Genomic DNA, 19,296 nt, shown 5'->3' with positions numbered 1-19,296 from the left:
GAGGCAAAATGCTAACGATGTAGTTATGGTTCATATTCTGTGACACAGGGTGCAGGCAATTAAAAACTTCTGAGTAACAGTGACGATGCATAGACCATTCCTTCTGCATATGGTGGTTGTCAATGAGTCCTCCTTCTGTACTCAAATGGGAAACATCTGCATACAGATTTGTCAGAACTCCTTCTACAAATATGTTCATGCTTACATAAAGCCAGATGATACATTACTCATTGCCCTTCCTTTCCTTAGGCAGCTGACCTTCCCATTCAGGCTGGCATCCAAAAGTGAAAGAAAAATCGTGAGCCATGCAGCTGGAAAGATTCATTACCCCTGCAAGAAGTTCCAAGCTAACTTCTCTTGGAAAGAAATGGGGTTTAGAGGTTAAGTAAATGTAGGAAGTCAAAACAAAGACGCCACCACTGACACTAACCACGCATGGGAACCTGCCGGTCTGTCTTATCCACAGGAAACAGGTAGTTCTCTACTGTTTGAAGGAGTGTGACCTTCACATTGTTCCATCAGATCAAATATCCTTTTAAAAGCAGAGCTGATTCTTGGAAGAGTTTGCTTCTTGGAAGGGGCTGGCATTTCCAATAAGAGAGTGGGTCCTTTGTCCATGAAAGGGCAATTTTTAAAAAGGAGAGAGATTTCTAGAAAGACCATCTAAACCAGTTACTAACCAGTGTCCAGTACTTATCTAGAGCAACAGCAACCACACCAGAGCAACACAGGGTTTACCATGAGTTGCAATCCTGAGAGATGGTGAAGCCAGGAGGATAATGTCTTCCAGAGTGGACGCAGGAGCAGTCGGAGCTTTCAATGCAGTCTTCACCATCAAGGAGCTTCCCCTCTGGAATAGATCAGGTAGCAGCAGATACATATGTCACACACACACAGGGACACAAACATAAATATGATTAGATTCTCTAGTACTCCATATACTTTGCTGAGACTTCATATGCATTATCCATAGTCACAGACAGCAATGAAAAAGAATGAGGCTTGCCAAAAAGTCTAACGGGGGCTGGTGTCTGTTTTCTTTCTGGTGCTGCCCCTCCCTCAGATGTGCTGAACAGAGCATTTCTGATGCTCTTAGAAGAGCTCTTTGCTTAGAGAGTCCCTGTTTCCAAAGCAAAAATTCTGGAACACACATAAGACAAACACAGGGAGCATGATCAAGGTTGATCAGAGCTGGTTTGGAAACCTGACAGTCAGGAAAATACGTGCATTTCACTGACTGCAGTGAAGGGTGTCCAGACAGGTTTTACAGTTTTTGTAAAGAGGTCAGAAGAGAAGACAAAGTTAGGAATGAAGAAACAAAGCTGAGCACCATAAAAGTCTGGCAAACAGGATCTGAGAGAAAGAAGCATTATTCTGTGGAACTGTGGTTTCTCTTATCTTCTGCAGGAGCAAAAAGTGAAAGGGCCAATTTCCAACTTGGATCCAGCTGCTGAGGTTCCCACATTACAGAACTATAATTACCAACTCCACATGTAGAGGGTTTTACCTTACAAAGATAAACAGAGGCACAGAGGAGTTACAAGACTTGTTTAATATTGCACTATAAGCTAGTAAGAGAAGAAAGGACAAGGTTTTTTTTCTCTTGGATCCCCAAGTGGAGAGAGAGTTGCTATTCCTCCATTTTTAAAAGACCTGCTACAGCAAAATTTTATTTGCTGGAAGCCTCTGTCCCTCTTCTTTGAGGGACTCCTTCCAATTGCCTGCAGAGATTTCAGCCCTTTTCTCTGGCAGCAGTAGTCACCACTGACAGGGAGATACAGGTAAGTTCTCTTTCTCCTATTCTTTCCATTTCTGCCTGGAAAGTTCTTTGCTATTGAGAAAATCCTTCCAGTGAGAGATACTCAAAACCAAGATCTGAGCATTTAAGTAGTGTGGCTCTCCAGAGAGCACAAAAAACCCAAATGTCTGCCTTTTTCCCTGGCAAGAGTAATTCCATTTAAAGCAGTTAAAGGAAGTATGCAATGCCTTTAAGGAAAGGAGAAAGAAACTCTTGGAGCACTGGAGGGAAGTTAAGTGACAGAAACTCTTGGAGCACTGGAGGGAAGTGAAGGTGTAATCCTCACCCTAAATCCCAAATTCCTCTATTCCTCTGTCACATTATCCTGGTTCTTTATGAAACTTGACTCTTCCCTGTTGACTGTGCACCAAATAACAGAAAACTGTTGATTTTGAATTGCTGATTGTTATTTCTTTTCATGTAGTTCCTTCTACCAATCTACTTGCTCCTCATGTAGTACCCTTTCTGTTGAGATCCCGTTCCTCTATTCTTCAGTTCCTGACTTGTTAGACCTCTCCTGTGCTGAACTGACCAGTGCAGCTACTAAAAGAACATAGCAAGAGTTCTTTAGAAGCGAGTGGATTCATCTTCTTCAGCTTTTCCCAACACCCCCAGGACTGCACAAACATAATAGCTAGATCCTTCACAACAAGATAAACTCTTGTGTCTGCCTGCATCACCTGTCACCCTCCATGTGCACCTTTCCAGGTCCTGCCACAGAGTGACAGCTTTGAACTTCCAGTAAGAGACTGGCAGCTAAATGGGAAACCACCAAGCTCTGAATGCAACACCACCCTCAGACAAGGCTGACATGGTCATCACTGGCTTGTTTTGGAAACCAAATTATGTTCATAGGAAACCTCCTTCACGCTTGGTATCTTGTACAGCAGGGCAGTAAACACCTCTGTGCATTCACATAAAATCTAGATTTGAAGGGTGAAATGCAGAGATAACCTTACTGAAAACTCAAGGGCAATAGACAGAGGAGGAAGACTCTGGTGGTTGAGGTGCCCTTTAAACCAATCAGGTCTCCTGTACGTATGAATCAATAGTAAGTGAAATTCATCCATCTAAAATCATGAAGATCTTTGGGACTATAGTGTGAGCTCTTCTGCACTGTTTTTCTGTAATAAACTCCTTCGGTATATTCTGTTCTTCCTCTAGCTGGATGCTCCTAACCAAAAGCAATTCGGAAGGAATCTAGATATGTCAGTGGTAAGCAGTCCCTCACTAAGAAAGAAAGGCAATCCTAGAGTGTTAGAGGGTGCTGATTTTCACAGAAACATTTCATTTTTAGCTGGGTCTGAAAAATGGCTCTTTAACAGAGTGAGCATACAGGCATTATAGAAAGTGACTTATTCTGGGGCATGATCCCAGACAAGAGAAGTCTTTATGATTTCAGGAAAATTTAAGGGAAGACACAGCTTTCCTTCTTCTAAGAAAATAGGTATCATCACTGCCAAATGTTTCTCTATAAATAACCCAGCAAACAAATTACCAGGGCAGCTGCAGCCATCGACACATTGTCCATGACACACTTCATTGATATTCAGGCTCTGGCAGGTTTTGGCACAAGGGGATGCACATTCCTTATACTCCATGCCAACAGGACATCTTGGCCCTGAAACAATTAAAAGACATAAAAAATGTAAAATCCTCAATAATCTTAAATAAAGGACATTGAAGCAACACTTTATTTTCAGTTCCTTCAATATCATCATCTGTCAGGCTGGGTAGCAAACAGAGGTTAAGGCTGATTTCTTTTCTAGTAAGTTGAGTCTTGATAACTAAAACCAAGTGCATTAAGAACAATCAAACACAGAGAGAGGTTTTGCAATAAGTAATTTAGGTAGACAAGCATGTTCTGTACCCTTAAACTATGCAGTGACTCCACTCATTTGTGAAATGATACTGTATTGTGTTTCCAGAGAGAACTGGGTGACAGTTAGGACTCTGAAATCCCAACCCTTCCTCTTCCAGAGAACTGTCATCACGGGAAAACATTTCTGCTGTGGTATCTTCACTGCTGTCATTATGTAGGCTAGGCCATTGTGCAAGCACACACTATAGCCATTCCTTCAGTTTGCTGCACAGACATACCCCACAGGACTGTGTGGGCATGGAGTAGGAAGAAAAGATTAGAGCCTGCCCTTTCCCAGCAAATCCTCTATTGAAGGAGGTGGGAGGGTAATGAAGGAGCAGCCTTGCCCTCTGTGCCTCCAGGGCTTGGCCACCAGCTCATACTAGCACAGTGTGCCCAGCACTAGAGCCCATCCCACAGAGCAGAGTGTTTCATGCCTCCAGTGCAACCATCATCATCATCATCTCCTGAGAAAGCACCACAGAACAGCTGAAGGGTGAGGGAAGATTAAGCTCCTGATCTGGTACCAAGCTACCTCTCTTTTTCCTGACTCAGGAAAAAAAAAAAAATTGGTTTGTGAAATGAAGGGTTAGAAATTAACTCTAAAATTCCTGGGAACAAGGAGGGGTTCATTTCACCCATAGCTTTAATTAGATTTACAGACAGCCTAGAAAAAAAGGGGTTCTCTGGCTTGCACCCTGAGCAAGGAAACTAGTTTATCTCAGATCTCTTTCCAATGGAAAGGCAAAAAATTGCTACTAGAAATAAGACTCTCTTCTAGTGTACAACCCCTTGATCAAGTGGCTGGCAGTGTCTTCCTGCCCTAACTATAATTTGAAGGCACCGTTTTCTTTGGCAGTAGCCAATAGCAGAATATCTTTACCAGAGAAGAAAATGTTAGCATAAATCAGTTACCGCACGAAATCAATTTATATAGCATCCTGAGAAAACTGTCTTTCCTGTGTAATGTAAAAACAGGATAAAAAGAATTGAAAACATGATATTAGAGGATTTATTTTTTTATTCATTTGTGTGCTTATGTATTTAACCATGGCTCTCCAGTGGAGGTATATCTCTATATCAGTGGTGGATGCAAACACATTTCCTCTATAAGTGCAATCCATCCCAGTCAATCTACACACTTCCCTGCTGCAAAACCTTAGCAGAGATGCAGTCAGGACCTCCAACTTCAGCAAAATTGGGCTAACAAAGCAGCATTTCAAGATGCAATCAGGATCTCTAACCTAGATAAAAATCTGCCTTTAAAAAGGCAACATCTCAACTTCATTGTAATTGGTTCAAGCAAATAAAAGACAAAACAATTGTCTTTACAAAAAAAAATGTTAAGAAGAGCCTTCCACAAGCATGCTGACTTACAGGTAGAGGCTGGGTAAAATGACACATCCAAACTATATCCGAAATAGCTCATAAACATCCTAGTCTATTGCTTTGTGTATCAAATAAGTCTTCACTGACTTTGTACACCATGGTGGGATCTGTAACAGTTCCAGATCTTTTTCATATATGGTTCAAACAATCCTCCCTTAGAGATGATAACTTCTAGGAAAAGGTGAGTGATAGAAAGCTGAAAGGGGAATTGAAGAAAAGGCACTTCAGATAAATAGAAGTGACAGGCATTTCAGGTTTTAACCTGCTGTGCTTGAATCCACCCAAGTCACCAGCCTAAAAAAGCACCCATTGCTTTTAACTGCAGCACGTGGATCTGCAAGATAGTCATGATCTCACTTGGGATAAGAGCCTAGGAACAATCCTGTGAGCTTACTGCATGAGGTCTCCTCGGGCCACCCATCCAAAACCACTCCTTCATGAGCACAGCTTCTTGCATAATCAAGGAACACCGAGCAGTGACAGTCCATGCCCTGGGTACAGAGGCAGATGTCTCTTTCACAGAGGTTGATGTATGGCTCTGGATCAACTCGATGGTGGCACCGGGAGAAGATCAAAGACGTTTGTAGCAGCTGGCAGGTTTCCATGACATCCTGAAAGACAAAAAGGTAGAAAGGAAGAGAGGAAAAGGAATAAAACAAGTTACTGTGGTGTCAAGAAGGAGGAATAAAATTCAACTTTTCCAAACACACTCTTAACCATATTTTTATTTAACAACACTAATATTATTTGGCACTATCATGTAGTTAAATAACACCACAGTCAAGAGCTAGTGGTGAGCTACATCTATTTATTCACCACATTTGTATATACACAGAGGTACATTAGTACACTAATTATTATAAAATGGAAGGATACAAGAGATGTTTCATGCAGAAACATGTCAGTCAATCAGCCAGCAAATGGAGGGAAGCAAAGAGCTGCTTCCCACCCTGTAAAGAATCAGATGTTGTCTGGAGAACCAGGAAGACATGCACAGCTAGGGAGAGGAATTTACAATTGAGGTATGTGGGAAGAAAAATGACCAGACCATCTTTAGGATAATAAATGAAAGGTCAAATCTGACTGGAATCCAAGGAATCAAATTCATTTCCCCCTTCTGGCCACATGTTCCTGTTGCTCCTGCTGGCTTGTCCAATGCATGACAGGTCAGTTTAACTCAGATAAATGGCAGAAAGAGAAGGGAAGGGAAAGCCAGAGAATAAAAGCAATTTGTTCTGCTCTTCTCATGAGTTAAATGAGCATTGTGACAGCTTGTGTAAGGAGACTGCACAGTGAGAGGGAGGATACCAAGACCTCTCCTTTCAGACAGCAGGAAGCCAAGGTGAAACTCAGATGTACATGAAACAAGACCTAAGGAAAACTTAGTTTATGGCTAAATTCTCCAAAGAAGGCTACAAACCAGACTTTTATGTATGCATTATTTCACAGTTCAATAAAACTGAGGTCCTCAGTGAAAGAATGACAGTGAGTTTAGGTAAGTGGAAAAACTGTTTTCTGATACAAGCCTAGCAAAAACAGTTGGAGAGTAACATTTTTCTACTTATCTGTCAGTGTTTTATATAACTAGATGTATTTCAGGTGTTATACATAAGGGGTGTTGTCATGTTCTTCAGAGTATTCCCAGTAACAATGCATTACTCCCAAATACCTTAACAAGGACCTGAGGTCACAGCACAGAGAAGCTGCTGTACTAAAAAATAAAAAAAAAATAAATGAAAGAAAAAAGAGAGAAGAAAAGTTGCCATGTTTTCATTTTTTTGTGAGTTGAAAACTGGAGAGAAAAACCCCAAAGAGTCCAGCAGGCATCCAGATGTCTTCTCTAAAGGGCAGGTGGTATACCTGTATAGTAAAACTGCTGAGTAGGAAAGATGTTTTTTTGCTAAAGGGTGTTTTGTCCAGGTGATCAGCTAAAGCTAATACAAGTCTGAACTGAGAGACAATTTCTTGCTTATGAAAACAAACCGTTCAGAAACGTCTGGCCCATCAGGAATATATTCAGAGTTTAGCAAAGTGCTCAGTGAACAACCACACACACAAAGAGGTTTTGAGCTTTCTGAAAAAGGCCTGGGGGAACTTAAAGCAAAGCTAACACAGTGCCTTTTAGAGAGTTGAATGTGATTGTCCTCCAGAAAATCAGCTCTAATCTGGAATAATTCTGATGGCCAGATAGCAGCCACCATGCTGAACAAAAAATAGAAAAAAAAATAGAAGGAAGGGAGCAGGAACTGCACAAATGGTGGTTGGTGCTGCTCTAAGACTACACATAAGTACGAGAAAGCTGAAAAAGTGCCCTAAGGGTGGAAGTAACTACAGAAGCAGCCAAAAAGCTATTAAAGCAGAGCTTCAAGATGAAACTGATAAATCCAAAAGTGAGCTCAGAGCAACTCAGAGGAGGAGCAGTGCAGCAACTGCTGGATCAAAGCCTTGATCCAGGTACTATCACGTGCAACAGAAAACCAGTATATGCAATAAGCCCATTTAGGGGCTGTGTCAATAAGTTTTCTTAATAAGGTAATAGCCACATTAAAAAAGGTAATAAAACTCAATTGTTAAGTTGCAATAGAATCCAAACACTTTATATTCCACTAAATAGTAAAACTAATAGAAAAAAATCTTTTATGACCATGCTTATTACATACCAGTAAATGTTAGATGGGAACATGACTTTAAAAATAAAGGAGATTCTACACACACACAAAAAATTGAAACATTGAACTCTTTTTATTTTTTCCTGTAGTGTTATTTGGTCTTCATCTTTGTCCATAATAACGTACCTAATGACTGAGCTCTAGCTGAGTATCAAGAAACTAAGTTATATATTTTAGAAAGCAACAAACAGTTCACTTTCCCTATGTAAAGCTTTTGTCATCATTTAAACTCCTTTAGATTTTCCAGTGACTTTAAAAATAAAGGAGATTCTACAAACACACAAAAAAATTGAACCATTGAACTCTCTTTTTACTTTTTTCCCATAGTGTTATTTGATCTTCATCTTTGTCCATAATAACATACCTAATGACTGAGCTCTAGCTGAGTATTAAGAAACCAAGTTAAACTAGTAGAAAAAATCTTTTATGACCATGCTTATTACATACCAGTAAATGTTAGATGGGAACATGACTTTAAAAATAAAGGAGATTCTACACACACACAAAAAATTGAAACATTGAACTCTTTTTATTTTTTCCTGTAGTGTTATTTGGTCTTCATCTTTGTCCATAATAACGTACCTAATGACTGAGCTCTAGCTGAGTATCAAGAAACTAAGTTATATATTTTAGAAAGCAACAAACAGTTCACTTTCGCTATGTAAAGCTTTTGTCATCATTTCAACTCCTTTAGATTTTCCAGTGACTTTATAGAATAAATTATAGCTGAAATTTTAGTCATAACTTAATTACTGGGATGAATTTATGGATGCAAGCTGAAATATGAGTGAATCCAAATAGATAAACCCCCCACCAAAAAGTATTTTCACAGTGAGAGAGGTCAGAGAGTGGAACAAGGCTTCAGAGAGGCACCACCCTTGGAGATATAGGGCATGTGAGTGGACAAGGACCTGAGCAACCTGACCTAGGACAGCCCTATTGCAAGCAGGAGGTTGGACTATATGGCCTCCAATGGTCCCTTCCAACTTCAACCATTCTGCAAATTATTTTTATTTTCTCTCCTTTTTTTTTCCCTTTAAAACTCAATGGTCAGGCTGAACTAAGAGAGGTCCTTGTTCTTTAGCTTAGGGGACAATGCACATACATGGTGAGTACCCAATACTGGAAATCTCACTCACTGCTGTAGTGTTCCTGTTCATAGAGCAGCAGTCCTGGAAGTGAGCCCACACAGATAAATATCTAAAACCAACAGACCAGGGAGTCTCAGGCTCAAACAGGCTGAAACAATGCTTGGAGTGCAGCTGATCATGAGATTAAAACCAATTAAAACCAATAGAGCTGACTGCAGTATCCAAAATATAGGTGAAGGTCTTGAATCTTCTCCCTTGACTTCTGCATGAGTTCTATTTTAAGTGTTTCTTTAAATGGGTTAGTGGTGTCCTGGCACTGACAATAACTTAGCAACCACAAACTTGCTGACCTTCTTTCTGCCCCAGTCCCACCACACAGAGCTGTAGGTGGAATTTTGTACATTCTTCCAATTTCTGGGCATTGCCTTCTGCTACTGCATGAGCTGCATTTGTTTGTTGCTTAACAATTGCCATTAAAGAGATATAATCTAAAAAGTAACAGAAGAAAGCAGAGACGCCCTCTCCTTCCCTTCAATTTAAACCCTATGGCATACAGATACATGGAAGTGTTTCTCCAGGTCATTAAGGGAATAAAATGGGATTATTAAGATATAGTGGGCCTCATTTTCACCCCTGAAATGTATTAGTGTTGCATGCCCATGTCTTTGCTGGATCTGTTTGTGGCCTCTACCATTACAAATTACAATCCAAAAGTTGAAAATGTCTCTCAGTTGCTCCCATATCTGGAGAAAAAAGCTATTTCTCTATTGTATATGGAAGTACTCCCTGGGATAAGAGTGGGACTATTTTTTACCAATCCCTGCAAAAGCTGAATTTCAGCAAAAGCAGAAATTAGTTGAATTCTAATTTCAGTCATTTTCATATCTGTTGTATAGGTATAGTTTCCGAATAAGGGGAAAAAAAGAAAGAATACAATGAACTGTAGCTTCCATGCACCATTTCTATTAGATGTGAAATCTAGAAAATGAAGGTAACGTCTAAGAACACATAAATCAACTGTAATGCTTTAAAATGTATATTTTTGCTTTCAAGGCTGACTCATTGCTGCTGTTATCCATGTCACTAGATTTTATACTTCAAGATCCACGTTACCCATCCTGTTAGTCATCTGAAAGGCTATTAGACTGCAGTCTTTCCTTCAACAGGTAGCCTAAATCATCGTATCAGAGTGGTGAAAAAATTGATTAGACAACACAGAGAAGCTCTTTCTGTTTGGTAACTATTTAAACAGTAGCCAGAGAGGGCAGGGCATGGCAGGGAGGAGGCAGTAACTCACTCCCTCCAGCACTACCCAGTTTGTTGTGATTTCTGGGTCATGAGGCAAGGCACCATGTAGATGCCAAGCTGCCTCCAGCCCTAGGAGGGGAGCACGTTGTCCGAGAAGAAATCATATCTCCAGGCAGAGCAGCAGCCAAACGTGTCAGTGTGTATGTGTTTTGGAGGTGGAGGGCAGGGGAGAGGCCCAGAGCAACAGCAGGGTAGGAGCATGAGCTGGGTCAAGGCCTTCAGCTGATAATGTGGAGCCATTAATCAAGACAAGAGCTCTTCCTTCAAGAACATGAGTTTGCCTGTGTTTGCTATGATTTTCCTCCAAGAGGGGGGACGGGAGGGGTGCACTGAACCAAAGCTGTTGTTTCCCTCACCTAGCAGCTGAACTCCTGGCAGAGAGGGAGGCTGGGAGACAGAGGAGATTTACATTCCCAAAGCTGAAGCAAGCAAACAAAGCACGCTATTAAAAAGCCCACATTCTTCAGCAGGCACTCATTTGCCTGGACTTCTATTAATAGCACTGTTTATTCTTGCACAGTGAATAAATTAAGCCAATGTTAAATGCTGCGAGCCCATGAACTCACACGAGAGAGAAGATAATTTCACCCAGTTTGTGGGAGAGCAAACTTTATCCCACAAAGCATCAATATTTAACGTGAGCTGTATAAAACTCACATTAGTTGCAATCTACCCATCAGAGAGGACTTCACTCTGCATGCCACTCCCTGCCCTCTGTTGCAATGTTGACATTTTCTAAACATTAAACTTTCCTGAACAGATAAAATTCCAGCAGCCACAACCAGTTACAAGTAGTAGCCCTGGTCTAGAACTCTAACCAGGTTTAAACACAGTTTTATCCCTCAAAAGATACCTCAGCTAGGTTGATACCTCTCACACTTTGGTCACACCCCTGGCACCATCCATCATCACTCAAGGAGGGTGTCCAACCAGTCCTGATCCCTACATAAATGCCCTATGCCCACTGACTTGCCTCAAACAATAAACATAGACTGGAGATTTCCAGCCCAAAGTCACCGCTGTGTTTCCTCAGCCAAGTTTGCAGTGCTGAGGGGCACAAGCATGCATCACTGAAATTGCAGAACGTCTGCTACAAGCGTTCCCATCCCAAAGCTTAGGGGAAGTAGAAATAGTGAGAACTTGGCAAGCTTGTCCGAGTTTTAATTAGCTTCTTCCAGGTAACTAGGAAACCAGCACTTAAAGTAGCTGTGGAGCAGATATGTTCCAGGAAGTGTTACAACTCCTGAGAAATTATTTGAGCCTAGTTTAACAAATATTGGTCTATAGGACTTGTATAGCAAGAAACTGTTGGCTAAATTTTTGGCTCAGTTACTCTGGTATGAATTTACATCTGGCAGACACCAAACCATTCTGATTTACAACAGAGTACATGAGATCAGATGCAAACCCTCAACAGATGAAGGCTCAACTTATTGTGACAGTCATAACCTATAACACCACCCACAGTCAGTATATATTTCAAACTGCTTTCCTTCCTGAGCTGGTGACCATCTGCACATGTCTGCCCTGTGTCTAAACAAAGAGCATGTTTATACTCATAAGAGAGGAGAAGAAAAAGGTTGATGCAGCAAAGGGAGTCACAGAGTTGGCTGAGACAAGCAGTTCTGTGTTTCTTCAACAAATCAGAGCTACTATCTATATGCACAGCTGAGGGAACCTCCTCCTCCTGGCAAGGGAAACACCCTGGTGGCACAGAGCCTTTGCAACACCTCCAGAGAACACCTCTTCTGTTAAAAATAGCCTGGCTGAAGCATCTCCCTGATCTCCTAACTCCCAGCTACATGAACTGAAACACATTCACAAATACTATTTGTGGTGGTGATGCCCAGAAGAGGCTTCACAACTGTTGCTTCCCTGCTGGCAGAATCAGAAAGGGAATTAACTACCTCACATTCTACAGGCACCACTTAAGCACACCTTTCCCAAGGAATATGAAAGTTTCTCTTGCAGCAACTTATATTTTAGGCTCAAGTGAGCTATTGGTTTCTTTATTTGTTTGATGTTTAAGTGTTGTGTTTTGGGGGGGAGAAGAAGAGGAAGGTATATACATACCACAGTTTTAGATGGAATAACAACAGGCAGGGTGCAGCAGAAGAGATTTGCATTCACTAACTAGTGATTAAACTGTTCTTTTCTCAACACAACAGGCAGGGTGCAGCAGAAGAGAAGATTTGCATTCACTAACTAGTGAGTAAACTGTTCTTTTCTCAGCACTGCATGTAAATAAGACACCAGTCACCACATGCAGCCTCAGGTAGGGGAGGAGTGAAACCAGAGTGGTATCTCGTGGCACCAACCTTCTCCGCAGCGTCGGATGAAATGTTGCAGGTGTTGCTTGGAGTCTGCACTCTCTTGCACCGTTTGTTTTCACTGTGCAGAGCCCAGGAGTTTGCAAAATCATAACTATTTCCCACAAGGGTCCCTGTGAATGAGGAAGAGGAGCAGCAGATAGCTGTTTAGAGGTTTGAGCAACGAGTGGTCATTATGGGCTGCTCCCAGTGGGATAGCCTGCTGAAAGCTGTTTTCAAAAATAAAAACTGTTGTATCTATAGCCTGGATTTTTTCCCTTCTAGCTGAAACTGAATCTTATGTGCAAAGAAATTTATACACCATAATTGCTTATACACTTGACATAGAAGCAAAACTGAAGGAGTTCACATCTATGGCTCCTGCTTCCTGGGGTTTTTTTCAGGCCATGTCTCTGATGCTCTTGCTCCATCCTCTGAGAAGGGGGATCCTCCCAGAGAGGGAATGTTCCCTCCTCCCCCTTTTGCCTCCCATGGCCTAGCTGATTAGAGGGCTCTCTCTTCTTCCTTCTATAGGTACCTGCTTCAAAATAGTTAATGTCATGACTTTCTCTCAGTTCTGCAACTTTGCTTTTTAAAACCCTGCTGTGTTGCATATGACAGCATCAGTTGCCACTGCTAACTCATTCCCAAGACCTGCAGAGAATATGTTGAAATATGACCCACACTGTGTCTGAAAAACAAAATAAATGCTTCCCAAATATATCTATATATTATAAAAATATAGACTAGAAAAATATTATATTAAGATACATGTATATATAATTAAAATTTCATTGAGCTACCTGCTATACATCAAGTACAAACGTACAGAACATACTGAACAATAAAACAGTTATTGAACTAAGGGGTGCTTGTGAAAACTACACTGAGAATGCTGAGGCAGATGTCATAAAGCCTTTAGCAGACTCATTTTTGTAAACCAGAAACAAGGGGCCTATAAAGATAGCATATGTTACGCCCACAGCAGATGTCAAAGGAGGAAGACTCTGAGGAAAGGATGACAAAGAAAGGTGGCAAAAGGCACCTATGCAACTAGAATTCAGCACAGGGGCAAGGGGAAGAGGAAGAAAGCAATCCTTCAGTTTACAATAGATTTAAAGACTAGAGTAACAATAACTAAGTCTAGTCTGATGGGAAGCAAGGTGACAAATTAAACATACTCCCTTTTATTTGCACTAATGCCCCTTTACACTGACAGTTACATAGTAGTACGGAGACAAGCTCCAGTCTGAAGTAGTATTCCTCTGGCTATGAACATGTGTCCATGCTGAGTTTCCCCTGGCAGGTACCACCAGATCCAAATTTACCCCCAAGTTAAGATTTGAAGGTTGGAACAACTGTTGGCCCTGAAATTCTGGTCACCTATTCTTCACTCCTCCCTCTCCATTAATTTTTTTCTTCTGTGGTCCTTGTGAATTTATACCTCTTGTGTAGTTCTTTTATGCAATATTTGCATTAGACTATTTTAACTCCTGTTCTATTCTACAATTAATACTTTCAAGTGATTTTTTTTTTCAGATTAAATCATTTCAAAACTTTCATGGGGTTGTTGGGTTGTGTTTTTTTTGGAACCTGCTCTTCAAACTTTTTTGTTGCCCACACCTGTCTGTATATTAGCAGACCATTCCATAGGCACCAGCAATTTGCCAGCAACTTGCCAGAGCAGTTCTTCCTCCTTGCAAAGTCCTGGAGGCCTTAAACTATGCTACAGGCTGTTTGGAACAGGCAGTACTTGATTGATTTGGGTTTGCTCAACAGCTCAAGGTCCTGCCCCAGGTAAGCCCCATCAACATATAACAGAAAAAAATTGAGTTTAATGGTGAATTAAGAGATATCAAATGACAGTGGTTGTTTCCTGGGATTTGTCCAGCGTAGCCTTACATGACCTGGCAGCAGATAAAGGACTACAAAAGCACTATGACTTTAAAATGAGAGTGCTGCAAAACTTTGTGTGCACATTTACTGGCCTGTTTTTCTCCAGAAGTTTTGTCCTCGGTGCTAAACAACACAGTCTCTAAGGATGCAGAGTATTCACTGAATATTCACTGAATATCATTACTTATTGCTTCCAATCATACAGACTCAACAGAACCTGTATTAACAGAGTACTTCTATTTTCACTGAATGAGCAGCTTTATAAACACCCAGTAAGATGCAATCCATACACATGGAAAGGTGAAAAGCAGCTGGACATGAAGCTTCCACTGACCATTAGAAAAGCTCTAGTGTGAAACTATGAAGCAGTTCAGTGGCCCTGGACTCACTTAACAAATTTGGGTCAAAGAGAAAAGTTATTTCTGCAGAGAGTGACTTTGGAGAGGGCTCTTAAACCCATACTCTGAGCTACATGACCTGGTGATGAGTGTGGTGATTTCAAATACTTCATTTGGACCCAAGACAAGTGCTTGAAGAACCAGTGTCTGATGTGGACCATGGTACAGACTGATACAGGTGTGCAAACTGACCCCCCCAGGCAACTCAGGAGGTAGCTGTTAAAGCACAACCCAAACCTCACCTTCTCTCTACATCTCAGAAACTTCCCACCACTTTGATGACCCTGCTCAGGTCCTCTAGGATAGGGCCATGTACCCACTCCCAGAGCAGCAGGTAGGGTCTCCAGGAGCATTCTGTTGCACTATGACTTTTGTGCTGTACTTGCTGCTCTCATGTCTCCATTGTTTTGGAGAGAAAAACAAATTACCAGATACCACACTTACATGTTTTGGGCAAGACTTCCTCCCCCTTGCCCTTTGGGTTTGGTTTTTTTGTTTTGGTCAGGATGCTCACTTTCACTTATCTGACTTTCTGGTAGATGATGTTCACTCTTGGCGAAAAAATCAGTGTTCACTATGATATCTGGGTCTCAAAATCACCAGTTCCTTTTGAAATTTGAAACTGGAATGTTGCTTGCTTACTTTGAGACGGATGGCCAGGCAAGGCAAAGCATTAGCAATAACCCCCTTGCACAAGTGGGAGGCAGGAACCCTGACCTTCCTCATCCTCCCTGGACCTCCTTCAGATTTTCCATATGGCCGTAGGGCCATCAGGTTTACTCTCCCAAGGTCTGTAAAACATATGCAATAATTTTTCAAGACAAAACATTCCTGGGAGTAGAGGTGTGTAAACTTTCATATGTTGGTTATTTACCTAGCAATGGGGCTTTCCTGTTTATGAGGATTTGGTTTGTTATGGGGATTTTGTCTTTACACAGTTTTACATAGTTTAATATGTGCTTCCAGACAAGCAAAAGGTTTGTTGTGTTTTGTTTTTTTTTTTTCCACAGTTTTACATAGTTTAATATGTGGTTCCAGACAAGCAAAGTTTTTGGCCAACCCTGCCAATAATTAATCCATAGTTTGGATCAAATTAATTATATGAAATATAGAACTAATGGGCTATAAAGTCTTTCCTGTCCTCTCTGGTTCAATGAATACAAAATTAATAACATTAAACACAAGAAAGCGAAAGAGCCATCTCCAAAACTCTACAGCCCAGTGACGAAGGCATGCTCCTCACAAAAAAAAAGGTGTCTAACTTTGATTCCAAACTGAGGAAAGCAGAGTGAATTATGAGAGTGAATTCTGGCACCTGAGATGAATGCCATGTAAAGAAGACAGGTACAAGGTAAGTCGTCTTCATCTGTACTGCTTGTAAATGGCAGCTAAATTCCCTTGTGAATCACTCTCTTTTGTTCTCAAATTAAAATGAAAGAAAGAAAATTAGATTATTTACTTCAGGCAAATAAGACATTTAAATTTGGCTAAAATCAAATTACTTATGTCCTTTAAAATGCAAAGAAATTTGGATTTCAGAGTGACCAACACCCTTGTTTATTTTTTTTAGGAAAAAAAAATAAATTAACTGCATTAGCATCACTGTGAGTTTGAAATGTGCTTTAAAAGCTTCTGGAAACAGGTACCACATACAGGGAAGTTGCATATTCAGTTGTACACATTTATAGTACTTGTACAAAAACATTACAGGCTTTTCCTCGCAGATACTGTTTGATTCTACCTGTTCAATCTATATTCATTTGCCACTGGCATCATATAGTCCATATTTCAGCAGCTTAAAAGGATGGAATATGTTGCTGACAGCTAAAGCAAGCTCTGAATACCAAGCCTTCATCAAAAATTAGCCATGGGTATTGTTTTGTGATTAATGGCTTTGTAATTTGGAGACAGATTCCCAGAAGCACACTTCCTCCCAGTGCCAAGAAAAGCAAAAGGGGATGTTGGATTCCTTTGGGTTGGGTTTTTTTCTTCCATAATGGCAAGAGTACGTAACATACACAAACAACAAAATGATGGATTAACGTCCCTGTGTTGGATTTGGAAGAGCTCTTTTGCACAAATAAACTTTAACAATGACCAAGACATCCAAGTGCCTATTGCAGCAGCGATACCACCGTGAGACAGCTCAATGGTAAGACTGCTAGGCAAAGACCAAGGCTACAGGCACACAAATAAGCTCCATGAGCTTGCACTGCAGCCTCTTTCAGTGGGGAGAAACTACCTTACAATTTCTGCAAGGTAAGAGCATGCCCTTCGACCACTAACGTGCTGTGAGGCTATGGGGCTGTGGCAGGCTGCTCAGGCGTGCATGCCCTGAGATTTCAGGATCAAGTTGCCCGTGTTGTGTCAGATTCCCTCTGGAGTATTCTGTTAGTCATCACTTCTAGTCTCCACTCTGGATCCCCCCAGTTGCAAAATGCTCATGACAATGACCATGAGATGCTCAAATGCTGAAGGCTGCCAAATAGATAGCTGGGCATCTAGAAAGGATTCACCTTCACGTTTCACTGGCAATCAGGTTCAAGTGTGTGATGATGTCAGAAAGCAGAGCCTGCTCATTTACCAGGTCTTAGATGCATTCACAGGAGGGCTTATAAAGGATCAGAGCCTAGCTGGCAAGCAAAAGCCAAGAAAAAATTAACACCTTCATTAGGATCTAAGGGGAAAACAAACCAAAAGCCAAACAAAAAGCCCTTGAAAGCTCCCTATAAATTCATTTTTATAATTTAGTTACATTTAAAGTATGAGAAAAAAAACCCCAAGCGACAGCTGGCTTGTTTTTACTGCCATAACCAATAAGCAAGCAACTACATACAACATAATCAGTGCTGTCTCAAGAGGACAAGAGCACTTCTCTGCAGGATGAAGTAATTTAGTAACCAGCTATATCAATGAGAGTGACTCAGCACATCATCTTTCTGACTGACAGGGTGTGCCTGCCACTCTGAAACCTACTGAGGAGACCCTTTTTTTTTTTTTTTAAGGTTCAAGAGCTACTGCCTAAGGCCACCATCTTCAAAGCTGGGTCCTACCAATGTTGATTTGCTAGAGTATCATAGCTTGAGTCACATCCCTTAGGTGTGGCTGAGCATGGAAAGTGTATACAGAAGCAATGTGTGTTATCATCTCATCAGACTATCAGTGCTCAGTTTCCACACCAGACCACAGCGAGGAGTACGAGTGCCATGACAATAGCACAGGATTGGATAGATTATACAACATACAGATGTAAAGAGAAAAGAAAACAATGACCTACTGTTCACTAAATTTAACTCCCTTTCCTTCATGCCTCCTTTATTTACTTGCTGTAAGTGGCAATGCCTGTAACAGAGCAGGTACCTTTGCCTCTTATTTCATCACAACTCATAACAATCCAAATATAATTAATGAAGTTCTACATCATAATCCACTTTCTTAGGAGCCAACCATACTAACCTTCTGTATTAAACCACAATATTTTTTTTTTTCTGAAATACAAAAGAACAAAAGTTTTCCTTTGTTTTCAACATAAACATTGCCATTTTGTTGAAATGACAGCAAAATGTGTGATGCCACATGAAAGAACAGCATTTATGGGCGAGATACTATCCATGACAACTCTGACTTCTGCACCAATTTGAGATCTCATCCTCTGCTGCCACAAAGATGCCCTACAAATGGGCCATCAAATCACATGAGTTTCTTCTTATGCGGACAGATACGAAGATGACACAAAGTACTGCATTATCTTTTAAACCATGTGAGCTACAGTCTGTGAGACACAGCAGAAGAACACTTCAGCTGCAAACCTCTTTTCATCACAGTGATTCTTCATAGGCTCCCTTCCAACCAGGCAAGGACAATTAGCAACCAGGCACATTACCACTTCAGAGTAACTCAAAGCAGTTTAAAGACTGGTACATCTTGAGGTGCCTGCCTAGCCTTTAAAAAACCTGGAGGAAGATTTAACACATCTCAGCTATCTGACAAGCTCATTGGCTATGGCACAGTACCTGGTGCATAACCTCTCACATCATCTCTCTTCCTTTGCCTCTGACTTTCAGATCTACATAGTGGTTCCCCCAGGGGTTTCCATAATCTTGGAGAGATAAGATCATTGCCCTTTTCCTTTGCACACTGTGCTTCCATTCCATATTATTCTGAAGCTCTAAGACCCTGTTGTATTTCTTATCAATACAAGTCAGCCCAGAAATATAGCTAATGGATTAGAACTGAAGGCCCAGTCTTATAAAACAAAATATGCCCAGATTTGAACAGGAAGCAATGGACACACCAACAGCAGAGTCCAATCTACTGGCAACCTTAACGTAACCATTCAGTGCCCTCAGATTGCTAAGTCACTACACCAGCTCACATCCTGGGTTAGGCTGACATTTATGAGATCTAATCAGGCTAAAAGGAGAGCAAATACAAACTGCAGTGGAAAGAAAGGGGTAGACAGCTTCATAGGCTACCAGTAGGCTGCCTAGATCTTTCATTTAAAGAAAATTAGCTCTCCCAGTGTTGCCCCTCACTTGGAAGCTGGCTTCAACAGTTAAAAAACAAAACAAAACAAA

At 41.0% G+C, this 19,296-nt stretch overlaps 1 protein-coding gene across 1 annotated transcript in view; it reads right to left on the bottom strand.

Annotated features, from left to right (window-relative positions):
- The window catches only part of VWF (von Willebrand factor), a gene marked incomplete at both ends in the record, with an annotated part of 84,169 nt that extends 71,610 nt beyond the window's left edge, over positions 1–12,559 (bottom strand). Inside the window, 4 exons of the mRNA XM_008942582.1 lie at positions 739–850; positions 3,297–3,419; positions 5,443–5,659; positions 12,435–12,559. Coding sequence (XP_008940830.1) covers positions 739–850; positions 3,297–3,419; positions 5,443–5,659; positions 12,435–12,559 — 577 coding nt within the window. The remainder of the gene's footprint in view (positions 1–738; positions 851–3,296; positions 3,420–5,442; positions 5,660–12,434) is intronic.
- Positions 12,560–19,296: the final 6,737 nt, after the last annotated feature.

Source organism: Merops nubicus, unplaced genomic scaffold (assembly GCF_000691845.1).
Source record: "Merops nubicus isolate BGI_N331 unplaced genomic scaffold, ASM69184v1 scaffold6226, whole genome shotgun sequence".
In the NCBI taxonomy this organism is placed as follows: Eukaryota; Metazoa; Chordata; class Aves; order Coraciiformes; family Meropidae; genus Merops; species Merops nubicus.
Note: the sequence above shows the minus strand (reverse complement) of the source record. Positions and strands in the feature narration are given on the sequence as shown.